At 34.4% G+C, this 26,380-nt stretch overlaps 1 protein-coding gene across 2 annotated transcripts in view; it reads left to right on the top strand.

The window, feature by feature from the left end:
• Positions 1-26,380, top strand: part of HFM1 (helicase for meiosis 1) — a 128,951-nt gene that overhangs the window by 59,746 nt on the left and 42,825 nt on the right. For both annotated transcript variants that reach the window (XR_007478961.1, XM_033432488.2), the window contains exons 23-29: positions 10,995-11,092; positions 11,174-11,302; positions 17,021-17,106; positions 17,568-17,651; positions 17,775-17,932; positions 19,401-19,504; positions 19,979-20,113. Coding sequence is in view for 1 of the 2 variants with exons in the window: in XM_033432488.2 (XP_033288379.2) it covers positions 10,995-11,092; positions 11,174-11,302; positions 17,021-17,106; positions 17,568-17,651; positions 17,775-17,932; positions 19,401-19,504; positions 19,979-20,113 (794 nt within the window). In the remaining variant the exon portion in view is untranslated. The remainder of the gene's footprint in view (positions 1-10,994; positions 11,093-11,173; positions 11,303-17,020; positions 17,107-17,567; positions 17,652-17,774; positions 17,933-19,400; positions 19,505-19,978; positions 20,114-26,380) is intronic.

Genomic DNA, 26,380 nt, shown 5'->3' on the forward strand with positions numbered 1-26,380 from the left:
TTTTATTGCATGTTTTGTTATCTGGTAAGGCAAGTCCGTTCTTACTGTTATTTAAAAAATGTTTTTGGATATTCCTGCATTTTTCCTCCCTGTGAAATTTAGAATCAGTTTGTCAAGATTTATAAAAAGTCCTATTGAAATTGGCTTTATAGATTAGTTTGTGGAAGAATTCTTCCTTTAACAGTTCTGAAATCTTTCTATCTAGGAATATGGTATCTCTCTCCATCTATTCAGATCTTTATGTCTTTCTGTGATATTTTATAACTCATCATTTAGGTTTTATATTTCTTGATAGGTTTATTTCTTGGTATTTTATGGAGTTTGATATTGTGAGTCCTTCTTTACATTGCATACCATTGCCTTTTATGGTCAGTTATTGATGGTATATAGGAAAGCTATCAATTTTTAAAATTTTGATTGTTTTATCTGGCTATCTCACTGAACTCTCTTAATAGTATGAGTTGTCCTTTAGTTGGTTTGCTGGGATTACCTAGATAGACAATCATTATCTGTAAATAGTGATAGTTTTATCTCTCGATTTCTAATAGTTGCAACTCTATTTTTCTTAACTTCTTGTAGATAGAAACTTTAGTATATGTTCTCTAGTTTTAGAGAGAGCAGACATCTTTGTCTTTTTACTGTTTTTAATTGTCAAGTTTCCAGTGTTTCACCACTGGGGAATTTCTCACACTTTTTGGATTCGATTGTGGAATCCATTAACCTCCTTCTCACTTATTTGTAAAAACAGATTTGAATTCGGAGAGAAGAGCGAGCAATCCATTTTAGCTCACCATTGTCTCTGGATCTAAAAGTTGGGTTTCTCTACAATTTCTTTCATTTTTTGTTCTTTGCAGGGTTACTAACTTTTTTTGAATCAATTTTTCTTACTTTATATGTTCCTGAGCCATTCATTTCACCCAGCTTGTCAGTTTTTATGGCATAAAGTATTTTGTCCTCTAATAAGTTAAAAATTTCCTCTAAATATATAATGTCTTTTCTAATATCTAATATTATTTGTATCGTCTCCTTTTTTCTTAATCAGATTTGCTAGAGGTTTCTATATTTTGATCTTTTCAAGCCATTTATTTTTGACTTATTGATCATGTTTAATAGTCCTATTAATTTTACATTTTTAATCTTTACTTTCTATTATTTTTTATTTCATTAATTTCCCATTTTGTCTTTATTTTTTTCCTTCTACTTCTTTTTGTAATCTTTTAAATTGTATTTTTCTCCATTTATTATTTTTTTAAATTTTCTATAAAATATGTAAGACTACAAATTTTCCAGTGAATACCACTTTGACATTGTTCTATAGATTTTCTAAATCTATTGCTATTCTTTCTAAATAGTTTGTAATTTCAGTTTTAGTTTCCTCTTAAGAATTATTTAAAATTATGTTTAAAATTTTTAAAGTAATACTTTTTAAAAATTGTCATTCTTTTATTGTTAATTTCTAATTTTATTGGATTGTAATTAGAGAATGTGGCCTGTTAGAGTTCTGCTTTATGATAGATATTGTGGTTTTACTTGTGGCTTAATACATGGTTAATTTTTATCATTATTCCATGTGGATGGTAAATGGATAAATGAATGATGTGTTCCTTAGGCACTAAATTGCATATTTTGCCATTAGGAAGAGTTTGCTAATTGTGTTACTCAAAGTGAAATATCACTCATTTTTCATGTAAAGTTTTATTAATCAAGAGAGTAATTTATTGTATTGGAAGAGGAAAATATATTGAAAATATAGCCAGATTATATGATGGATCTAAAGATGTAATGTCAGATAGTTCAAGGGAATATATATATACCACCAATATATTTGGAAAAGCAAACAGAAAAGGAACAAGTACACAGTAAACAGAAGAGTGACATATTGTCTGATCAGCTGTGACTTGTGGAAATGACTATAAAAGTATAGGATGGATTATACAATAAAGGAACAAATCATAAGGAAATTGTCTTCTTAGGATTGTACATAAAAGGAGTTGTACTTAACCTGTGTATTTACACATTTGTTAGGTACTACAGGCCTATTGGCCCGTTTGTCCATGTTGCCTTTCTTGTCCTGTCTTGTCGTTTCTGCTGATGGAAAGAGGCAGGTTAGATGAGTCAACTAACTGTCCTATTGAATACTTTTTGCTTTTAATTCCATTTTGTCTACTATTAATAATATTGCCATACTTGTTTTATTTAGTATATCATTTAATCTTTTTCTTCTTAACGTTTTCATATTGTTTTATAATTTGTATAGATTGAATATAGTTACATTTTATCACTTTTCTTTTTACCTGATCTCAGAATTCTTTTAATTGAGAATAAGTTCATTCACATTTATTATAATTACAGTAGTCCCCCCCCTTATCCACGGTTTCGTTTTCCACGGTTTCAGTTACCAGTGGTCAACTGTGGTCCGAAAATATTAAATGAAAAATTCCAGAAATAAGCAATTCATAAGTTTAAAATTGTGCACTGTTCTGAGTAGCAATTCATAAGTTTAAAATCTCACTTCGTTGTGCTCTGTCCCACCTGGGACATGAATCATCCCTTTGTCCAGTGTATCCTGCCTGTTCTTCACTTAGTACCCATCTCAGTTATCAGATGACAGTTGCCATATTGCAGTGCTTGTGTTCAACTAACCCTTATTTTACTTAACAATGGCCCTGTGGAATTAAAGGAACCTCAGCTAAAATTGGAATCAGGACAGACCTGTCGGGGAAGCTCTCACACTCTGCCATGCATCATCAATTGCTCCAAGCAGAAAGAGGTGTACACCTACCTCTCTGATAGGAAAATCCCTCTACTTTACTATCCAGCAGGAAAAAGAAAACTTCTCTCTGCCCTGACAGCCCAGCCAGTCGGAGACTGTACCAGCCCGACTAATGAGAAGCCTCCATACTTTGTACTACCAGCTTCCTCCAATGGACTCTGGTTTTCACAGCCCCTCCTATCTCCCCCCTTTTCCCTGTAAAGCAAATTCCTTTTTCTCTTGATTTGCCTATGCTTTGCCATAGTTTGCATATCCTGAATTGCAGTTCTTTTGGCTCTTCCTCAATAAACTTGCTTTTGCTATAAAGCAAGTTTATAAATAATACAGTAGCCAGTTATAAAATAACTGGCTACTGTATTATTAAAGTTGACAGCTCCAAAGCGCAAGAGTAGTGATGCTGACAATTCAGATATGCCAAAGAGAAACTGTCAAGTCCTTCCTTTAAGTGAAAAGGTGAAAGTTCTAGATTTAATAGGTTCTAGATTTAATAATTTAGAGGTTGCTATGCTGGTTAATAAGAGGTTAATATGCTGAGGTTGCTAAGATCTACAGTACGAATGAGTCTTCTACCTGTGAAATTGTGAAGAAAGAAAAAGAAAGGAAACTGTAAAGAAGGAAAAAGAAATTTCATGCTGGTTTTGCTGTCGCACCTCAAGCTGCAAAAGTTACAGCCACAGTGCATGTCAAGTGTTTAGTTAAGATGGAAGAGGCATTATATTTGTACAATAGCATATTCTGAGAGAGATAGAGACCACACTCACATGACATTTATTAACACTATTAATTGTTCTATTATATTATTAGTTATTGTTGTTAACTTTTAGTGTGCCTAATTTATAAGTTCAACTTTATCCTGGGTATGTATAGGAAAAAACAGTATATGTAGAGTTTCATACTATCTTTGGTTTCAGACATCCACTGGGGAATCTTGAAATGTATCCCCTGAGGATACTGTGTTTGGACTTAATCTTATTGTATGTTTTCTAATTTGCACGATTATTGCTTGTTTCTTTTTTCCTCACTTATTTCTTTTGCCTTTTCTGCCTCTTTTTGGATATGTCAAGTTTCGTTTGTTTTTGTTCTTCTAACTAGCTCTTCTTTTAAAATTTTATATGTTTTTAACCAATGTCTATAGAAAATGAACATTTAAAAACTTCCCATATGAGATAAAACTTTTATCATATTTTCAATTTCCTCTTGCCGTCTCCCATGTTCAGATCATCTTGGATTTTAGTTCCAGATTGTTAAATTTAAAATATTTTACTGTGCATTAAAAATTGTAGACTTAACCTAATTTCTTTTTTTACTGATTGCTTTGCTTATTTTCTGCTTTTTAAAATCTCTATCTTCCTTTTCCTTAGATATATAATTTATTTTTTTTGGATACATTCTCAAATAATTTTCTGAGTCCTTCTGAGTCTTTGTAAGCCTGAAATGTATTTTGCCCTATCATTTGAATAAGTTTGGATAAATCATTCTTCAGATGTTTATACTGCTCTTCTTGCATCCATTGTTGGTGATCTAATCTGTTTTCAGTACTTTTTAAAAAAATTAATTAATTAATTTATGGCTGTGTTGGGCCTTCTTTGCTGCACGCAGCTTTCTCTAGTTCTGGCGAGTGGGGCTACTCTTCCTTGCGGTGCGCAGGCTTCTCATTGCAGTGGCTTCTTTTGTTGCAGAGCACAGTCTCTAGGCATGCGGGCTTCAGTAGTTGCAGCACATGGGCTCAGTAGTTGTGGCTCGTGGGCTCTAGAGCGCAGGCTTAGTAGTTGTGGTGCACAGGCTTAGTTACTCCGCGGCATGAGGGATCTTCCTGGACCAGGGCTCAAACCTATGTCCCCTGCATTGGCAGGTGGATTCTTAACCACTGCACCACCAGGGAAGTCCCCATGTTTTCAGTTCTTTATTAATAACTTTTTTCTTTATCTGATTTAGGAAATTCACCAGAAAGTCTGCGTGTGTCTTTATTCTTTATTTTGCACAGCATTCTGTGGACCCTCTTAATATGTAGACTTGTATCTTTCTTCAGCTCTGGGAAATTTTCTTCTATAATTTAATTATTTCTTCTCTATTCTCTCTGTTCACTCCTTCTGGAACTCCTGCTGGATGAATGTTGGAACTTCTGACCATCTCCTCCACATATTATACTTATCCTTTCATATTTTTTATCTGTTTATGCTTGGCTTTTAGGAGAATGTCTTAGCTCAGTTAGCCATCTCACTAATTTGCTCTTCAGCTTTATCTATTGAGTTTTTTCAGTGATAAATTTTTTTGTTTTTTTGCATTAAAGCATATCAGGGATTTATTAGAATTCTTCAAAGAATTTTAGGTGAAATTTTAAAGCATTGATATTTTGAAAGCTCCTACAACATTACAAAGGAAATAACTGATAAAATTTGTATTTTACTGTATCTCTGCTTGGCTTTCTAAAATATACATGGTATTTCTTTTTCTGTGTGTGTGTGATTTTAAAAGTTTATTCTGATAGCAATACAAAACAAATTGCATGAGTAAGATTAACGGTAAGGACAGGGTTAAGAAATAAGTTTCTTTCTTTATTTTTTTTTAAAATTAAAAAGAAAATTTTTTAATTTAATTAATTTTTTTACACAGCAGGTTCTTATTAGTCATCAATTTTATACATATCAGTGTATACATGTCAATCCCAATCTCCCAATTCATCACACCCTCACCCCCACCCCCCACTGTTTTCCCCCCTAGGTGTCCATACGTTTGTTCTCTACATCTGTGTCTCAATTTCTGCCCTGCAAACCGGTTCATCTGTACCATTTTTCTAGGTTCCACATACATGCGTTAATATACGATATTTGTTTTTCTCTTTCTAACTTACTTCACTCTGTATGACAGTCTCTAGATCCATCCACACCTCTACAAATGACCCAGTTTCATTCCTTTTTATGGCTAATAGTCCATTGTATACATGGACCACATCTTCTTTATCCATTCATCTGTTGATGGGCATTTAGATTGCTTCCATGACCTGGCTATTGTAAATAGTGCTGCAATGAACATTGGGGTGCATGTGTCTTTTTGAATTATGGTTTTCTCTGGGTATATGCCCAGTAGTGTGATTGCTGGGTCATATGGTAATTCTATTTTTAGTTTTTTAAGAAACCTCCATACTGTTCTCCATAGTGGCTGTATCAATTTACATTCCCACCAACACTGCAAGAGGGTTCCCTTTTCTCCACACCCTCTCCACCATTTGTTGTTTGTAGATTTTCTGATGAAGCCCATTCTAACTGGTGTGAGGTAATACCTCATTGTAGTTTTGATTTGCATTTCTCTAATAATTAGTGATGTTGAGCAGCTTTTCATGTGCTTCTTGGCCATCTGTATGTCTTTTTTGGAGAAATGTTATACATGGTATTTCTAATCTCTCTGAAAAAAATTTTAATTATATAAATCAATTATGCTTATTTTGAAACTCTTTTTCTGTGCACTTAACTCTGTTTCCTCAATTGTTATTTCATTTATTAATATTGTGTGTCTTTTTAAATTTTTTTCTCAAATGTTAGGTAGTTCTTCATTGTTTGCTTTTGCATTTGTAAATATATTTTTGCCTACCTATTCTGTTACTTACTATCTCTAATGATTGTGGAGAAGTAATTAGATTGACTCCCATAAAAGTGTGGAAATACCTTGCAATTTAAGAGTAAAGTCTTTCTACTTCTACTGGGGTTTTCATTCCTACCTGGAGAACTGTCCTGCCTCTCTGGCCTCAGTGTCTACACTCCCTACTTTAGCCTTTCAATACATACCACAACTGCCTAATGTTTTCCACAAATGAGAGAGAGTGACAGGGGTAGACTAAACTACCTGCTCAGAATACAGCATTCCAGTGAATTGCTCCAACAAATACCCTAGGACCCTCTCTCCTTCTTGATCTATTAATTCTTCTGCATGTACTATGGATAATCTCCGGTTTTGTTTTTCTCATAGATTTGATCTTTTTCATAGATATGATTTCTAACATTCAACTTTCTGGCCCACCAATGGCATGCTTTCTTGCTTTCCTGTAGTTTTGTGGATAGAGACTAACACACAAAAACACACCTATATAGTTGTCCATCATTTTATGGAATTTAAAGAGGAGTTATATGTATAGAAGGCTCCATGTGCCATCTTGATTTTTTTCTCTCATTTGATTCTTTGGGCATTCTTATTCTATGTTTAGGCAGAAAAAGATGACTTCAGAATAACTTTTTCTCCTCTCAAGAGAGTTGTACAGCTTTATAGTACACCTTTAACTTATCTTCATATGAAGGATTTCTACTCTTTCTATACCTTCCTTTACTAAGTTGGCCAGTATACAGAAGTCTTTTGGGAAGTTCTGGTATCATTTTTATTAGTTGGCTAACTGTGGAAGCTGAAAGCAGGTCATAAATGGCTCAACCATTGATAATAATAATAGTAATAACCATTTCTTGAATATTTGCTGTGTTCCAAGCACTGCATTAGATGCTTTACAGGCATACCTTGGAAATATTGTGCGTTCAGTTCCAGACCACCACAATAACATGACTATCTCAATAAAGCAAGTCACACAGTATTTTTGGTTTCCCAGTCCAGTGCATATAAAAGTTATCTTTACACTAGACTATAGTCTGTTAAGTGTGTAGTGGCACTGTCAAAAACACAGTGTACATACCTTAATTTAAAAATTCAAAACAATTACAACAGTAACATCAAAGATCACTGATCACAGATCACCATGACAAATATAATAATAATGAAAAGGCTTGAAATATTTCAGCACTTAACAAAATATGACACAGAGACATGAAATGAGCAAATGCTGCTGGAAAAATGGTGCTGATAGACTTGCTTGCTGCAGGGTTGCCATAAACCTTCAATTTGCAAAAGCCCCACAATATCGGCAAAGTGCAATGAAGTGAAGTGCAATAAAATGTGGTATACTTGTACATACCTATGGCAGAAACTGCTAGCTTACTGTCCAATATTTATCTTACCTTCACAGGGAAAAGATTACATTTCCCAGTCAACTTTGTAGCTAAATAGGGCCCTGTGTCTAAGTTTGTCCAATTAACAAGATGTAGGCAGAAGATGTAAGTCTTCCTAGAAGGCTGCTTAAAGGAAATGGAGTCAGGTGGTAAAAAGGGCATCAATTGTTGTCTTCCACCACTTCCTCCAACATGTTGTATGGAGTGAATGTGTAATGGCTGGAGATCCAACAGTCATCTTAGACCATGAGATGGCCTGAGAATGGAAGCCATACATGGCAGAATAGAAATATAGTAGGATCCTAGGTCTCTGGTGACTTGTTGGACTACCATACCAAGCCCTAGACTGCCTAACTCTGGAGTTCTTTTACATAAGAGAATAAACCATTTATATTTAAGCCTCTATAGTCTGGTCATGGTTGAACCTAATTCAAATTGCATCATTACTTTATTTCATTTAATCCTTACAATAACCCTGATTTAGTCATTACATAACTATCATGCAAGTCTGACCCCATTAGTTGAGATGGCAGAGGTGCCATCTTACCTGAGGCTGTGAGACGTTTACTTCTACTGAGGATAAGCTCAGGCTGGCCTTATCTGGTGGAGAGAGACAGACAGCCCTGCCAAGGTTCTGTACCTACTAGAATAAATCCCTGTTCTCCCTTCCATTCCTGCTTATTGTTACCAAGTTCAAGCTTGCACTGCTCGCCGCATGACAGGACAGTAAAATGAGAGGTGTTGGGGCAAGGAAAAGCCACTTATTTGGAAAGCTAGCAGACCAAGAAGATGGTGGACTCATGTCCCAAAGAACCATCTTACCCGAGTTAGAATTCAGGCTTCTTTTATACTAAAAGGGGAGAGGGTGTAGCTGGTTGTTGTTGCAGACTTCTTGGTGCCAGAATCCTTTGTTCTTGCAGCTGTCCACGTAGGTTTGGTCCCAATGTTCCTGTAAACCTCCAACATGACAATCAACAATCATTATTTTCTGTTCTGCAACTTTTTATCTCTACATGAATGTAAACATGTTATACTTTTAAAGGTCAAACCTAGGAGGCAGAGCATTGAGAAAGGGCTATTATGTATATTTGAAGCCATAGGCAACATTTTTACAAAGGTTCAGAGCCAGCATGACTAAGTATGGGCAACAGAGCACAAAGGTTAGAGCTAAAGGAATAGATCCAATATGGAGTCAGGTTTGTTCTTCTCTTATATACTGCTTTTTATGGTAAAGTTTCTGACAGAGAAGTATGATGTTGAAAAGTGTACTATTTTTTAAGGTATATTGATGTTAAACATAAATATTACCTCAAAAGTCTTATTTTTACTCTATAATTTTGTATATATTCTTCATTTGTGCATTCCAGAATAGTTTCACAAGAAGTTTTATTTATCCAGCACTTGAAAGCACCCCATCCACATTTTCCCATCAGTTACTTCTTTGTTAACAAACCATGTAACTTTATAACCATTTCTTTCTTTCCTTTTTTTTTTAGTTTCCAACTTTCTTTAATGCTAATCTTAATGCTAATAGGTTGTGAGATATGTTTTTTTAATTGAATGAAATATTCTTTAAATTTTTTAGTGCTTTAGAATTTTCAGAAGTTTCACACACATGATTTCATATAATCCCATAATAATCCTATATTTCCCCACCCTTGTATTGCCCCTCCCCCTTCCCTCTTCCCATGGGTAACCATTAATTTGTTATCTATATCTGTGAGTCTGCTTCTTTTTTTGCTTTATTCATTAGTTTGTTGTATTTTTTATTTTATTTTTTATTTTTTTATTTTTTAATTTTTTTTGTGGGACGCGGGCCTCTCACTGTTGTGGCCTCTCCCGTTGCGGAGCACAGGCCTCGGACACGCAGGCTCAGCGGCTATGGCTCATGGGCTCAGCCGCTCCGCGGCATGTGGGATCTTCCCAGACCGGCACACGAACCCGTGTCCCCTGCATCGGCAGGCGGACTCTCAACCACTGCGCCACCAGGGAAGCCCCTGTTGTATTTTTTAGATTACACATATAAGTGATATCATATAGTACTTGTCTTTCTCTGACTTATTTCACTTAGTATAATGCCCTCCAGGTCCATCCATGTTGCTGCAAATGGCAAAATTTCATTCTTTTTTATGGCTGGGTGGTATTCCACTGTGTATATATATGTGTATATCTGTGTGTATATATATATATATATCTCACATCTTCTTTATCCATTCATCTGTTGATGGACACTTAGGTTGCTTCCATACTTCGGCAATTGTAAATAATGTTGCTATGAACATGGGGTATACAATCATTTCTAAGTAGATGATATAAAATAATTTTCAGAAGCATATATTATAGCCAAAAGAAGTAATCATTCTGTAGTTTCAGCTGTATGCACCCATTCTGTGAAGTTAGTTGCTTCTTTCTATTTTCATATATTGTTTGCTAAAACTAAACCATAAAATATAACTATTCTACCCTTTCTCTTTGTGTACCTGTTTTTGGTCTTACAAGAGATCCCCCCAGAGAGTAATACAAGTCTAATAATTTTAGTTAGAATCATAGGGGGATTTGCATATCAAGGTCCGGTTAGATAAGTAAACAGACGAAAGAGGTAGCAAAGACCTGGGAGATAGTAGGCACAATAGACGGTAACTTCTTTTCTCCCCTCTTTCCGCCCCTCAAATTTTGTAGCCAAGCAACTGCTTGTTGCTAATAATCAACTAATAAGCTACCAACCTTCAAATGTTGAACAGAATTTTATCACCTAACAGTATGCTTTTTACTCAATAGGTACTTAATAAATATATGGTGATTATATAAATTATGTTGTTTTCTATAATACCTATATATAGTAAAGCCCAAAGTCAGCTGCACTGGAGAAGAATATGATAACAAATTTTAGATGTGTTGAGATGAAAAAAACAGTCAAAGTGCAAGTGCCCTGTGATCATTTGAAATTTATCAATCTAGAGATTATAACAAAAATCTTGAGAAGAAATGAGATATTTGAGAGAAAGAGAGGTTGAGTGAATAAAGAAGAGTAGAAAAATGAGAACTGACCTTTTAGAGGCTGGGAAGAGGAAGTCAGCAATTACTTGCAATAATGATGATACAAGATGCAGAGTCATGTAGTGTCACAGAAATCAAGGCAGAGAGGAATTTTAAGAAGAGATACTTCAGTCACTGATGTCAAACACTGTGAGATAGTAATTTTTAAAAAGAAATAATAAAATTTCTTCTTTCCTCAGTCTTATTCAGGCTCAGCTAGGATGCATTCCCATACAAGACTTTGCTTTGACGCAAGATACTTCGAAGATTTTCAGAAATGGCTCACGAATTACAAGATGTATGTTATAGGATTAATGGATTTTCAATATTTTTCCAGTAAAATAGTATACTAGATTTAATATTGGAAACTTTTTTTTAGGGTTGTCAGATTTTATGGCTATTCAAGAAAAGTTTGCTGTACTGTTGAACAGTTTGATTTTAGCAAAGTGTTTTAGATGTAAACTTTGGGAAAACTCTCTGCATGTATCCAAACAGCTGGAAAAAATCGGTAGGTACTGAATACAGGTAGGCAATGTGTCAATGTCTGCAATTTATTTTGTATTTCACTGTTAGAAAAATTGTTCTAAGATGGTTATAGACCTTTAAGGAAAAATGTGTTTATGGGCCTAAATAAGTTACTATACTTTCCTTCTCTTGAAAATCTGATTTTCATTTGCTTATGCTTAAAGGATTCTATTTGAAATCAATTTGGAAACCTAATAAAAATTAATGTTCTTATTTTTAAATTTGTTCTCAAACCAAGAGTGAAATTTTGTTTTAGTAATTAGGTAACTGTGTGTTGTTCTCTCTTCTACTTTTATGACTGTTTTGTTTTGATCTCAATGACAAGGTACAGAGCTAGCAGTCCTGGTCATTCCTAATTCATTACAGAAAAATTGTCACTTATTTATATCTTAACTTTTTCTCTTTTTTCAATAACATTTCAATATTAGTAATGATTTTCATAGAGATTCTATAGACAGGTTTCTTTCCTGTCTGTTGGGATCTAGCTCAGGATGTGAACTGAAAAACTCTACACGGTGCCATTTACAAAGACTGGGATATGCCTAAAGCACTTCGGAATTTTTCACTTTGGTGTCTTTGGCTTTGTGACCCTGTTCCTTCTTAGATAGCTAGAACTCCAAAAAGAGAGTTATTTCATGGCTGACAGTCTTATTAGCTTTATAATTTTGTATGCATCTTGGGGACATTAAAAAATTAGGTAATGGGTCACTGAGGATTGTCTAATTATTCCTTAGAACAAAGATCTCCAGCTATTTTGTGAGGAAGTACTACTTTGTATTTCCTTGAAGTTTGAAATCGGTGGGGGAAATCAGTCAGAGAGCTGACCAGTCCTGGGAACTGGGGTGAAGGTGGAGATTAACTGGTGAAAGCAAGGTCAAAGTAGAAGAAAGATTCCTGATTAAAGGCTCACCTTCCTATCAATACATAAGTCCTGGCAAACCAAATGCCACGCCCATCCCACAGAGATAAGAGTTCTGAATTGGGAAGAAGGTTACATACAATATTTAGGAGATTTCAACTTACAGAAAAATTTGAAATTATATAAAATGATTATTAATAGTATAGCACTAAAACACTTATATTAGAAAAGTAGAAAGTTCTCTAGAGTGATTTCAGTTTCCATGTGATAAGATGAGAAAAAGAACAAATTAAACCCAAAGTGGGCAGAAGGAAAGAAATAATTTTAAAAGAGCATAAATAAATTGAAAACAAAAAAATCAACAAAACAAAAAGGTGATTATTTTGAAATATCAATGAAATTGATAACACTCTAGTCAGACTGATCAAGCAATGAAGAGAAAAGACACAAATTTCCAAAAACAAAAATGTGAGATATAACTATGGATCTTATAGATGGCAAAATGATAGAAAGGGAATGCTATAAACATCTAATGTCAATAAATGCCACAACTTTGATGAAATGGGAAAATTCCTTAAAAAACACAAACTGTCAAGAGTCCACTCAAGAAGAAATAGACAACATGAGTAGGCTTATATTTATGAAAGAAATTAAATTTGTAGTTTAAAACCTTACAAAGAAAATCCCAGGCACAGCAGTTTACACTGGTGAATTCTACTGAACATTTAAATAAGAAGCAATATCAGTTCTACACAGACATTTTCAGAAAATTTAAAAGGGGAGGTAATACTTCCCAACTCATTCTATGAGGCCAACATTGCCTTGTTATCACAACCTGACAAAGACATTCAAGAAAGACAGACCTCAGTAATATAAAAAAGATATCCCTCAGTAATATAAATGCAGTAATTCTTTATAAACTTTTAACAAATTGAACACAATGATAGATAAAGGGGCTAACATATCATGGCCAAATGTGGTTTATTCTAGCAATACAAGATTGGTTTACCACTTGATGTCAATCAGTGTAATTCCTCATATTAACAAACTAAAATAGACCATATGATCATCTCAATAATGCCCAAAAAAGTTGACAAGATCCAAAATCCATTTCTAATTAAAACTCTCAACAAATTTAAAATAGAAGGAAATTTCTCAAATTGATAAAGGACCTCTATGAAAAACCTACAGCTAACATCGTATTTAATAGTGAGAGACTGAATGCTTTCCTTCTAAGATCAGGAACAAAAAGGATGCTCACTGTAACTACTTCCAGTACACATTGTACTAGGGGTTCTAACCAGTACAGTAAAGCAAGAAAACGAAACTAAAAGCATACAGATTGGAAAGGAAAGAAGTAAAAATGTTTTTATTCATACATGATCACATGATCATCTATGTAGAAAATTCCATGGAAGGTAGGAAAGGTTTAGCATGGTTGAAGGATGTAAGGTCAATATATAAAAATTAACTTTATTTCTACATACTAGTAAGGAAAATCAGAAACTAAAATTAGAAAAACTATGCTATATTAGTTTTCTATTGCCATTGTAACAAATTACCACAAACTTTGTGGCTTAAAACAACACAAATTTATTATCTTTAAGTTCTGTAGATTAGAAATCTGATGTGGTTCTCACTGAGATAAAATCAAGGTTCGGCAAGGCTGTTTTCCTTTCTAGAAACACTAGGGATGAATCCATTTTCCTGCCTTCAACTTCTAGAGAATACTTGATTCCTTGATCATAGCCCTCTTCCTCTACCTTCAAAGTCAGCAGGTGATCTTGGATTTGGCAAAGAATTTCTTAGATACAACACAAAAGCACGAACTATATAAAAGAAAAAAAGTGGATTTAATCAAAACTTAAAACTTTTGCTTTTCATAGAATACTATTAAAGAAGGAGGAGGAGGAGAAAACAAGCCACCAAACTGGAAGAAAATATTTGCAAAACATATAACTGATGGAGGACTTGTACCTAGAATGTATAAAAAATTCTTATAACTCAATAATAAGACAAACCACGGAGTAAAACAATAAGCAAAAGATTCAAACAGACACATCACCAAAGAAGATATGTATATGGCAAATAAGCACCTGAGAAGTTGTTCAACATCATTAGTCATTAGAGAAATGCAAATTAAAATGACAACGCAATACCAGTACACATCCACTAAAATAATTAATTTTTCTTTTTTTTTTAAATTTATTTTTGGCTGTGTGCAGGCTTTCTCTAGTCATGGCGAGCAGGGGCTACTCTTTGTTGTGGTGCATGGGGTTCTCATTGTGGTGGCTTCTCTTGTTACGGAGCACAGGCTCTAGGAACATGGGCTTCAGTAGTTGCAGCGCGTGGGCTTCAGTAGTTGCGGCACATGGGCTCAGTTGCAGCATGTGGGCTCTAGGGCACGCAGTCCTCAGTATTTGTGGCGTGCAGGCTTCAGTAGTTGTGGCTCATGGGCTCTAGAGAGCAGGCTCAGTAGTTGTGGCACATGGGCTTAGTTGTTCTGTGGCATGTGGGATCTTCCCGGACCAGGGATCGAAATCGTGTCCCCTAGCGTTGGCAGGTGGATTCTTAACCACTGCGCCACCAGGGAAGTCGCCACTAAAATAATTAAAACTTGACAGAGTGCTGGAGAGGATATGGTTCAACTGGAACTCTCACTGTGGGAATGTAAAATGTTACAACCACTTTGGAAAACCATTTGATTGTTTCTTTAAAAGTTCAACATAAACCTACCATGCAACCGGCCCTTTCATGCTTAAGTACCCAAAAGAAATAAAAGCATGTAGACACACAATTCTAATAACGAAGACATTTGAAAACAGCCTAAATATCCATGAACACACAAATGGAAAATAAATTGTGGTATATCCCATAGTATGGATATATATACTCAGTAATAAAAAGGCATGAAGTGTTGATACAAACAACAACATGGATGAATCTTACAATAATTATACAGAGTAGAAGAAGCCAGACTAAAAAGAAAACTATTTAATTCCATTTAAATAAAAGACTAGAAAATACAATAGTGATAGAAAGCAGATCAGTGGTTGCTTGGGGACTGTGTGGGGAGGGGACAGAAGAGGTAGCGAAGAATTACAAAGTGGCACAAGGAAACTTAGAGGCAATGGTAATGTTTATTAGCTTGGTTGTGGTGATAGTTTCTCATACACACACATACATAAACACACAAAATCACATGTCAAGTATATTGTATGTGAACTATACTTCAGTCAGTAAAATTGTAAAAATAAATAAATAAATCCAAAGGAAACTATATTCACTCACCAAATGAGCAAAAATTAAAAGTCCTGTAGTGGAGATAGTATAAGGTTATGAACATTCTCATGCAGTGTTGGTTGGAGCCTAAGTCTCATGATATCTACCAATTAAAATGCACAATCTCTTTAAAACAGCAATTTCACTTTAGCAATTAAATTTATAGAAATATTTCCACATGGATACAAATATAAACATTGTTTATAATCACATAATCTTAAATGTCCATCAATAGCAGAATGATTAAGAAAAGTATGAATTATCCATAAAAATTGATTAATAAAATTTCACTATACTGGAAGAAGCCAGTCTTTCTGACTTTCTAGAATATTGTCAGTCTGGGCATCAGTTGCATTCTATCCCTTCCAAATTGTTGAACACGAACATGTTTTTCACACTTAGTACAGCTGAACAAAAAGAAACAAATATTGACCAGCAAAATTCATGTAATAGAAAAGTGAGAGAATCCAAACAAAAAAGTAAATCTAAGTTCTTATTGAGCACCAGGAAAAAATAATGAATGCAAATTGATTTTCAACAATGTTTATAAACTAAAAATTAAAAATCAGGAAAGGTGATAAGGGAAAATGGAAATGAACATTAAGGAATTAAGAATACTAGGAGTTGTGTCTAAAGATTGAGTAAGAGAAATTCCCAGGAATAGTTAAAGATATGAGTAAGGAAAGGAGTATCATACCCTCATCAGTAATATGTGTGCCTTAAACAAGGTGGTACTAGTTTAGGATTTTATGCGTCTGACAATATCTTCTATTTTGGAATTTGGTTAAAATCATTCATATGAGTGTAAGAATTAAAAATTACAGTTTCTCAAAGCATGAAGAAACAGAGAATGTCCAAAGATGGAAGAGCACTTGATGTATTTAAGGAGCAAAATTAAAGCCGGTGTGGCTGGAGAATAGCAAGAGAGGAATGGTAGGAAATTAAATGGGAGAGGTAGGCTGTGTTCAAGTCAGATAGGTAAGGGAGTTTGGCCATAGTAAGGAAATTGCCATTTTATTCTAAATGCAATGGAAAGGCATTGGAAATTTTAGGCAGAAGAGTAAAATTATCTGAATTAGTACAGAAACAGAGAACTCAATTTCTTGAGTTCCTGTTTCTTTAAAAGTTCAACATAAACCTACCATGAACTCATTTCAAGACAGAAATGCTCAGAGAGCCATAGCTTCATGAAACAATATTCCCATCCCTGAATAATGTTGCCTTTTTTAAAAACATGAGTATAACCATAGATGTTTCTTGCTACTTGCTCTATGACATAAGGTAAAACTAAGGGTTGAGACATCATGTGGACCAAAGAATTCCTCTTTCTTTTATAAAGCACATGAGTGTTTTATTTGAGTTTGAAAAAATAAATATGAACAATCAAATAACATCGCAGCCCAATTAATCCAATTGAGAACATTTTTTAACAACTTTAAAAATAAGTCATTAGTCTGGCTCTTTAAATTTTTCTTTTTTACTAATGTAGTTGTTAAATATTTAAGTGTAGATTTAGTTTTAAGTGGATTGTTTAAAAACTATTTGATTAATTTTCCACAGGTGTAACATTATCAAATGCTATGGTAAATGCAGGTTTGACTACCTTTAAAAAGATAGAAGAAACAGATGCAAGGAAACTTGAACTGGTATTTAATATTTACTTATTCCTAATGTTACCTGAATTCTGTATAAATTCTAAAGCCTGACTTTTGTATCTTTATTTCTGCCAAAAAATGATTTCCCTCTCATAGTCATACATATATATATGTGTGTTTTTTTTTTTTTTTTCCGATATGTGGGCCTCTAGCTGTTGTGGCCTCTCCCGTTGTGGAGCACAGGCTCTGGACGCGCAGGCTCAGCGGCCATGGCTCACGGGCCCAGCCGCTCCGTGGCACGTGGGATCTTCCCTGACCGGGGCACGAACCCGTGTCCCCTGCTTCGGCAGGCGGACTCTCAACCACTGCGCCACCAGGGAAGCCCAGTCATATATATTTTTAACTTAAGATTTTAGCTAATAAGCATGTTAAAACTATTGACTCTAAAAAATATTTTACTAAAAGAGTTTTTAGTGTTGTAATAAGAACATAATGACATAAATATGTTTTAGATTTTAAATAGACATCCCCCTTTTGGAACTCAGATAAAAGAAACAGTGATGTATCTACCAAAATATGAACTTGAAGTGGAACAGGTAAATATTTTCTATTTTCATATATTTTGATTTTCAGGAATAAAGCTACCCATAGCTGACTTGGAGGTGAGTATGAGTAGTAAGGTTATTTTTAACACTTTTTATGCCTATCCTTTTTTAAAGATTGCAAGATATAGTGATACCATGGCAGAAATATTAGTGACAGTTATATTAAGAAATTTTGAACAGCTACAAACTAAAAGAACAGCACCAGATTCCCACTACGTTACCTTAATCATAGGTGATGCAGATAATCAACTGGTTTCTAAGCACAAAATTATGTAAGTGTGAAATTTCTATTTGTTTTATTTCTAAGCATATACTATAAAAGAAAAATTCTGCTGAGGAAAAGAGTAATAAAATCATGGTGGGATCAATTAAATTACATTTTCCTGATTCTATAACGGGATAGTTTGTCTATTAAAGAAGATACTAATATTGGGTCTGTTGGTTTAGATAATATTTAGTACTCAAATGAACAAAGTGTAAAGTCTGTCACCATGGTTTGAAACAAGTAATAGATGACCTTTAGGAGTAGCTCTAATTCACTGTTGCTGAACTTTCTTATTTTGTTGCTTTTCTCCTATCATTCATGACCTTACTACTCTTTGAGTGCAATCTTCCTCCTACTTATTTCAAAATATATCTTCTATTTCCAAATTAAAATCTAACAAACTACTACTGCCATTGTAGGATCCAGGCAACCAGATCCAATAGATAAAGGAGGTACCTTGCCTTATATCTAGTTCTCTAGCATGTCATTCTATAATTTTACTTCAGCCTTTTTTCTAATACTATTGCATATTGATATTTTCTCCCAGGATGTCATAAACAAACTCTAAAGATAATAGTTGTAGCTACAGCTAATATTTTTTGAACACTTAGTAGGTTCCAGGTATTGAATTGTTTAGTCTTTGTATGAGATAGGTGCTATCATTATATATACTTTATAGAGGAGAAATTTGAGACCAAGGTTATATAGGTAGTTTACAGCAAAAACTAGTTTTGAAGCCAAGCATTCTTACTCCAGAGCCTATGCTCCTAGCATATAACTGTACCTGTAAGTTCAGGATGGCAGTGATTCTGAAATGGGAATCTCCTAATTTTTGCCAGTGTACTAGAATATGGCTTCCTAAAACATCCTGTGCAAGGTTCCTAATGGGACTGCAGTGACTGATAAGGATATCCTTTTCACTGATAATTACTCTCCTGCAACTAGCCATGATACACTTACAGAGAATATATAATTATACAAATCTTTATTCTCTGTGACAACTAAATCTAATGACAGCCTTGACTATAGGAGGCTAAAATAAGTTCAATCACAAAATTGGTTGCTGGTGTTGTGTTATTAGATACAGAGTATTTCATATCATTTAAAAAAATACTGTTGAAGTTCTCACAAATCCATGTAACTTATGTATAGCCATTTTAAAGTGGTAGTGATTTAAGGTCAAGGTCATAGGTTATTGATAGCAATTATATATTCAAGCAGGCCTGAAATGATTCAGTGCAACTTAGAATCAGCTGTTGGGTGAACATATAGTTAAGAAAATTATGGTAACGGTAGCTCCATTGACACTCCATTTCCCTATTCTCAGAACTTGGGGAAGGTAGTTTTCAGTCTCACTTCAGTTTACTACCAGATAGGACCTATCTTAGGATCAGTTAGCCCTTGAACATTAATTTAGTATTTCATTTCATTTAGTGTTCAAGATCACTATTAAATGATGCATTACTCTTTTTCAGGGATTCTGTTTTGCTAAAAGCTGGAAATTGGGCTAAAAAGATTGATGTGAGGCGAGCTCTTAAATCTGAAGATCTTAGCATAAATCTAATTAGTTCTGAATATGGTAAGTTCATTGAAGTAATGAAGACATGAATGTAAAAAATATGATAGCATTTAAAAATTATTTCCTTTATGTAAAACAGAAAAGCAACATAAATGATATTGTGTAAAAATAATTTATTTAAGTAAAATGAATAATTTTAAAGGAAGCTTCATATATTTGGATATGTAAAAGATGGCAGAGACTAGGATAATAAAATTAAAATTTTATCTGTTCATTTATAGACATTTTATTTTTTAAGATAAATTTCAATTACTGTAGGAACATTGATTTTTATTTTTATGACAGATGTATAAATTTTCATTTGTTATACTTTTTAAAGTATCTTTAAAACATCTCTATTTCCTGGACTTGTTAGACTTTCCAGTTCAAAAAGGTATAAAATATAGCAGGTATAAAAACAAATAAATGGTCTCATGTGTGGATTTATATGACTTAAATAAGCATTTGTATGCTTTTTTTTTTTTCTTTTTTCAGTTGGACTTGATATACACCAGAAATTTACAGTCTTTTACTTAGGACCCAAGAGATTTGGAAATCAAATACTTATGCGAAAAACACCAGAAACAGAGATGTCCCATTTTAAACATTCAATAGCAGGGCCCAGTAAAGGTAAATAGCTGTATTTAGTCCTGTTTTGCATTAAAGCAAAGATATGGCTGAGGGTAGTATCATCAGTATAGTACTGCTTCATTCAGATTGTGGATACTGTGGAATTAGATGTTTAGACTTTCTAATAATTGCATTAATAATGTACAGTAGGAATTCTTAGTGTTAATATTTGTCAAAATTGGGGTGATTTTTGGAGCAAAGAATTATTTGACTAGTTTTTTGTATACATTTCCCCCTTTTCATATCCACTCCATTCTTATGGCCATGTCAGGGGGAGAGCAAGTGATATACAAGAATTAATGGATTTGATAAGGCAAAGCAGGTGACAATTTTTTTTTTATTATGGGACATTCAAATAAAGACGAAAGTAGAAAGAAGTGTATATTGAACCTTCATGTACTCATCACCCACCTTAAACAATTATCAACTCAGGGCTAATATAGTTTCATCTGTACCTCTGTTTAGATTTCCCCTTGTATTTTTTGAAGAAAATCAGATATCATATTATTTCCTCTGTAAATGTTTCAGTATATATTTGTAAATGGTAAGGATTTAAGAAAAAAATACTGCGTTACTCTTAGACATAAAAAGCTAATAGTAACTAATAATTATCCAATATTGAGTTAATGTTCAAACCACTGATTACTCATAAATGTTGTAGATATATCATCTTGATACCATCTAGACATACCAGATTGGCTCCTGAATCCTTTTGCTATGTCCCTAGTAGTCTTGACAGCTTCCTTGCTTTGTGAGGTTATATGATGTTCTAGGCTTAACCTTTTATAATTCCAGACCCAGACCTGTAATAAGCCTTTTCTCCAAAGATACCTGGTTTCTTTTCATGATAAATAGTTTTCTGTGTGCTGGAAGAGCTCATTGCCATTGACTGATTATTATCTCTTGCCTTTTCCATGCACAGATTTAGGAAATATGTGATTTTTTTATTTTGAGATAAAATACATAATTGATTCATAGTTAAATGTCCAAATCAAATTCAGGGCTATAGTATTTATCCTTAAACTCAATAATCTGTATCTCCTTTCTGCCATGCTGAGAGATTTGTTTCGCAATAACTCCCAAACTGATAGAATGTCACTAATTTTCTTTTTTTTTTTAACATCTTTATTGGAGTATAATTGCTTTACAATGGTGTGTTAGTTTCTGCTTTATAACAAAGTGAGTCAGCTATACATATACATATATCCCCATATCTCCTCCCTCCTGCATCTCCCTCCCACCCTCCCTATCACATCCCTCTAGGTCGTCAAAAAGCACTGAGCTGATCTCCCTGTGCTATGCGGCTGCTTCCCACTAGCTAACTATTTTACATTTGGTAGTATGTATAAGTACATGTCACTCTCTCACTTTGTCCCAATTTACCATTCCCATTCCCCATGTTCTCAAGTCCATTCTCTACATCTGCGTCTTTATTCCTATCCTGACCCTAGGTTCTTCAGAACCTTTTTTTTTTTTTTTAGATTCCATATATATGTGTTAGCATACGGTATTTATTTTTCTCTTTCTGACTTACTTCACTCTGTATGACGGTCTCTAGGTCCATCCATCTCACTACAAATAACTCAATTTCGTTTCTTCTTATGGCTGAGTAATATTCCATTGTATATATGTGCCATATCTTCTTAATCCATTCATCTGTCGATGGACACTTAGGCTGCTTCCATGTGCTGACTATTCTAAATAGAGCTGCAATGAACATTGAGGTACATGACTCTTCTTGAATTATGGTTTTCACAGGGTATATGCCCAGTAGTGGGATTCCTGGGTCATATGGTTTTTCTATTTTTAGTTTTTTAGGAACCTCTATACTGTTCTCCATAGTGACTGTATCAATTTACATTCCCACCAATAGTGCAAGAGGGTTCCATTTTCTCCACACCCTCTCCAGCATTTATTTTTTTATGATGGCCATTCTGACTGGTGTGAGGTGACACCTCACTGCAGTTTTGATTTGCATTTCTCTAATGATTAATGATGTTGAGCATCCTTTCATGTGTTAGTTGGCAATCTGTACATCTTCTTTGGAGAAATGTCTATTTAGGTCTTCTGCCCATTTTTGGATTGGGTTGTTTGTTTTTTTGACATTGAGCTGCATGAGCTGCTTGTAAATCTTGGAGATTAGTCTTTTGACAGTTGTTTCATTTGGAAATATTTTCTCCCATTCTGAGGGTTGTCTTTTCGTCTTGTTTATTGTTTCCTTTGCTGTGCAAAATCTTTTAAGTTTCATTAGGTCCCATTTGTTTATATTTGTTTTTATTTCCATTTCTCTAGGAGGTGGGTCAAAAAGGATCTTACTGTGATTTATGTCACGGAGTGTTCTGCCTATGTTTTCCTCTAAGAATTTTACAGCGTCTGCCCTTACATTTAGGTCTTTAATCCATTTTGAGTTTATTTTTGTGTATGGTGTTAGGGAGTGTTCTAATTTCATCCTTTTACATGTAGCTGTCCAGTTTTCCCAGCACCACTTACTGAAGAGGCTGTCTTTTCTATATTTTATATTCTTGCCTCCCTTATCAAAGATAAGGTGACCATATGTGCATGGGTTTATCTCTGGGCTTTCTATCCTGTTCCATTGATCTATATTTCTGTTTTTGTGCCAGTACCATACTGTCTTGATTACTGTAGCTTTGTAATATAGTCTGCAGTCAGGGAGCCTGATTCCTCCAACTCTGTTTTTCTTTCTCAAGATTGCTTTGGCTATTTGGGGTCTTTTGTGTTTCCATACAAATTGTGTAATTTTTTCTTGTAGTTCTGTGAAAAATGTCAGTGGTGGTTTGATAGGGATTGCACTGAATCTGTAGATTGCTTTGGGTAGTATAGTAATTTTCACAATGTTGATTTTTCCAATCCAAGAACATGGTGTATGTATCCATTAGTTTGTATCATCTTTAATTTCTTTTATCAGTGTCTTATAGTTTTCTGCATACAGGTCTGTTGTCTCCCTAGGTAGATTTATTCCTAGGTATTTTATTCTTTTTGTTGCAATGGTAAATGAGAGTGTTTCCTTAATTTCTCTTTCAGATTTTTCATCATTAGTTTATAGGAATGCAAGAAATTTCTGGGCATTAATTTTGTATCCTGCTCCTTTACCAAATACATTGATTAGCTCTAGTAGTCTTCTCATAGCATCTTTAGGATTCTCTGTGTATAGTATCATGTCCTCTGCAAACAGTGACAGCTTTACTTCTTCTTTTTCGATTTGGATTCCTTTTATTTCTTTTTCTTCTCTGATTCCTGTCGCTAAAACTTCCAAAACTATGTTGAATAATAGTGGTGAGAGTGGACAACCTTGTCTTGTTCCTGATCTTAGAGGAAATGGTTTCAGTTTTTCACCATTGAGAGCAATGTTGGCTGTGGGTTTGTTGTATATGGCCTTCATTATGTGTAGGTGAGTTCCCTCTATGCTTACTTTCTCAAGGGTTTTTATCATAAGTGGGTGTCGAATTTTGTCAAAAGCTTTTTCTGCATCTATTGAGATGATCATATGGTTTTCTCCTTCAATTTGTTAATATGGTTTATCACATTGATTGATTTGCATATATTAAAGAATCCTTGCATTCCTGGGATAAACCCCAATTGATCATGGTGTATGATCCTTTTAATGTGCCATTGGATTCTGTTTGCTAGTATTTTGTTGAGGATTTTTGTATCTATGTTCATCAGTGATATTGGCCTGTAGCTTTCTTTCTTTGTGACATCTTTGTCTGGTTTTGTTATCAGGGTGATGGTGGCCTCGTAGAATGAGTTTGGGAGAGTTCCTCCCTCTGCTATATTTTGGAAGAGTTGGAGAAGCATAGGTGTTAACTCTTCTCTAACTGTTAGAATTCTCCTGTGAATCCATCTGGTCCTGAGCTTTTGTTGGAAGAGTTTTAATCACAGTCTCAATTTCAGTGCTTGTGATTGGTCTGTTTATATTTTCTGTTTCTTCCTGGGTGAGTCTCGGAAGGTTGTGCTTTTCTAAGAATTTGTCCATGTCTTCCAGTTTGTCCATTTTATTGGCATATAGTTGCTTGTAGTAATCTCTCTTGATCCTTTGTATTTCTGCAGTGTCAGTTGTTACCTCTCCTTTTTCATTTCTGGTTCTATTGATTTGAGTCTTCTTTTTTTTTCTTGATGAATCTGGCTAATGGTTTATCAATTTTGTTTATCTTCTCAAAGAACCAGCTTTTAGTTTTATTGATCTTTGCTATTGTTTCCTTCATTTCTTTTTCATTTATTTTTGATCTGGTCTTTATGATTTCTTTCCAACTGCTTACTTTGGGATTTTTTTTGTTCTTCTTCCTCTAATTGCTTTAGGTGTAAGGTTACGTTGTTTGTTTGAGTTATTTCTTGTTTCCTGAGGTAGGATTGTATTGCTATAAACTTCCCTCTTAGAACGGCTTTTGCTGCATCCCATAGGTTTTGGGTTGTCGTGTTTTCATTGTCATTTGTTTCTAGGGATTCCTTGATTTCCTGTTTGATTTCTTCAGTGGTCTCTTGGTTATTAAGTAGCATATTCTTTAGCCTCCATGTGTTTCTATTTTTTATCGATTTTTTTTCCTGAAATTGATATCTAGTCTCATAGCTTTGTGGTCAGAAAAGATACTTGGTATGATTTCAATTTTCTTAACTTTACCAAGGCTTGATTTGTGACCCAAGATATGATCTATCCTGGAGAATGTTCCATGAGGATTTGAGAAGAAAGTGTATTCTGTTGTTTTTGGATGGAAAGTCCTATAAATATCAATTTAGTCCATCCTATTTAACGTATCATTTAAAGCTTGTGTTTCCTTATTTATTTTCATTTTGGATGATCTGTCCATAGGTGAAAATGGGGTGTTAAAGTCCCCTACTATGATTGTGTTACTGTCGATTTCCCCTTTTATGGCTGTTAGCATTTGCCTTATGTATTGAGGTGCTTCTATGTTGGGTGCATAAATATTTACATTTGTTATATCTTCTTCTTGGATTGATCCCTTGATCATTATGTAGTGTCCTTCTTTGTCTCTTGTATTAGTCTTTATTTTAAAGTCTATTTTGTCTGATATGAGAATTGTACTCCAGCTTTCTTTTGATTTCCATTTGCATGGAATATCTTTTTTCATCCCCTCACTTTCAGTCTGTATGTGTTCCTAGGTCTGAAGTGGGCCTCTTGTAGACAGCATATATATGGGTCTTGTTTTTGTATCTATTCAGCCACTCTGTGTCTTTTGGTTGGATCATTTAATCCATTTACATTTAAGGTAATTATCGATATGTGTGTTCCTATTACCATTTGTTTTGGGTTTGTTTGTTATTGTAGATCTTTTCCTTCTCTTGAGTTTCCAGCCTGGAGAAGTTCCTTTAGCATTTGTTGTAATGCTGGTTTGGTGGTGCTGAATTCTCTCAGCTTTTGCTTGTCTGTAAAGTTTTTAATTTCTCTGTCGAATCTGAATGAATTCTTTGCTGGGTACAGTAATCTTGGTTGTAGGTTTATCCCTTTCATCACTTTAAATGTGTCTTGCCACTCCCTTCTTGCTTGCAGAGTTTCTGCTGAAAGATTAGCTCTTAACCTTATGGTTATTCCCTTGTATGTTATTTGTTGTTTTTCCCTTGCTGCTCTTAATATTTGTTCTTTGTATTTAATTTTTGATAGTTTGATTAATATGTGTCTTGGTGTGTTTCTCCTTGGCTTTATCCTGTGTGGGACTCTCTGCACTGCCTGGACTTTATTGACTATTTCCTTTCCCATATTAGGGAAGTTTTCAACTATAATCTCTTCAAATATTTTCTTGGTCCCTTTCCTTTTCTCTTCTTCTTCTGGGACCATATAATTCGAATGTTGGTGTGTTTAATGTTGTCCCAGAGGTCTCTGAGTCTGTCCTCAAATCTTTTCATTCTTTTTCCTTTATTTTGCTCTGCAATAGTGATTTCCACTATTTTATCTTCCATGTCACTTATCCGTTCTTCTGCCTCAGTTATTCTGCTATAGATTCCCTCTAGAGAATATTTAATTTCATTTATTGTGCTGTTCATCATTGTTTGCTCTTTAGTTCTTCTAGATCTTTGTTATTTTCTCCATTCTCTTTCCAAGATTTTGGATCATCTTTACTATCATTACTGTGAATTCTTTTTCAGGTAGACTGCCTATTTCCTCTTCACTTGTTTGGTCTGGTGCATTTTTACCTTGCTCCTTCATCTGCTGTGTGTTTCTCTGTCTTCTCATTTTGCTTAACTTACTGTGTTTGCGGTCTCCTTTATGCGGGCTGCAGGTTCGTAGTTCCCATT

Source organism: Orcinus orca, chromosome 1, assembly GCF_937001465.1.
Source record: "Orcinus orca chromosome 1, mOrcOrc1.1, whole genome shotgun sequence".
Classification (NCBI taxonomy): domain Eukaryota; kingdom Metazoa; phylum Chordata; class Mammalia; order Artiodactyla; family Delphinidae; genus Orcinus; species Orcinus orca.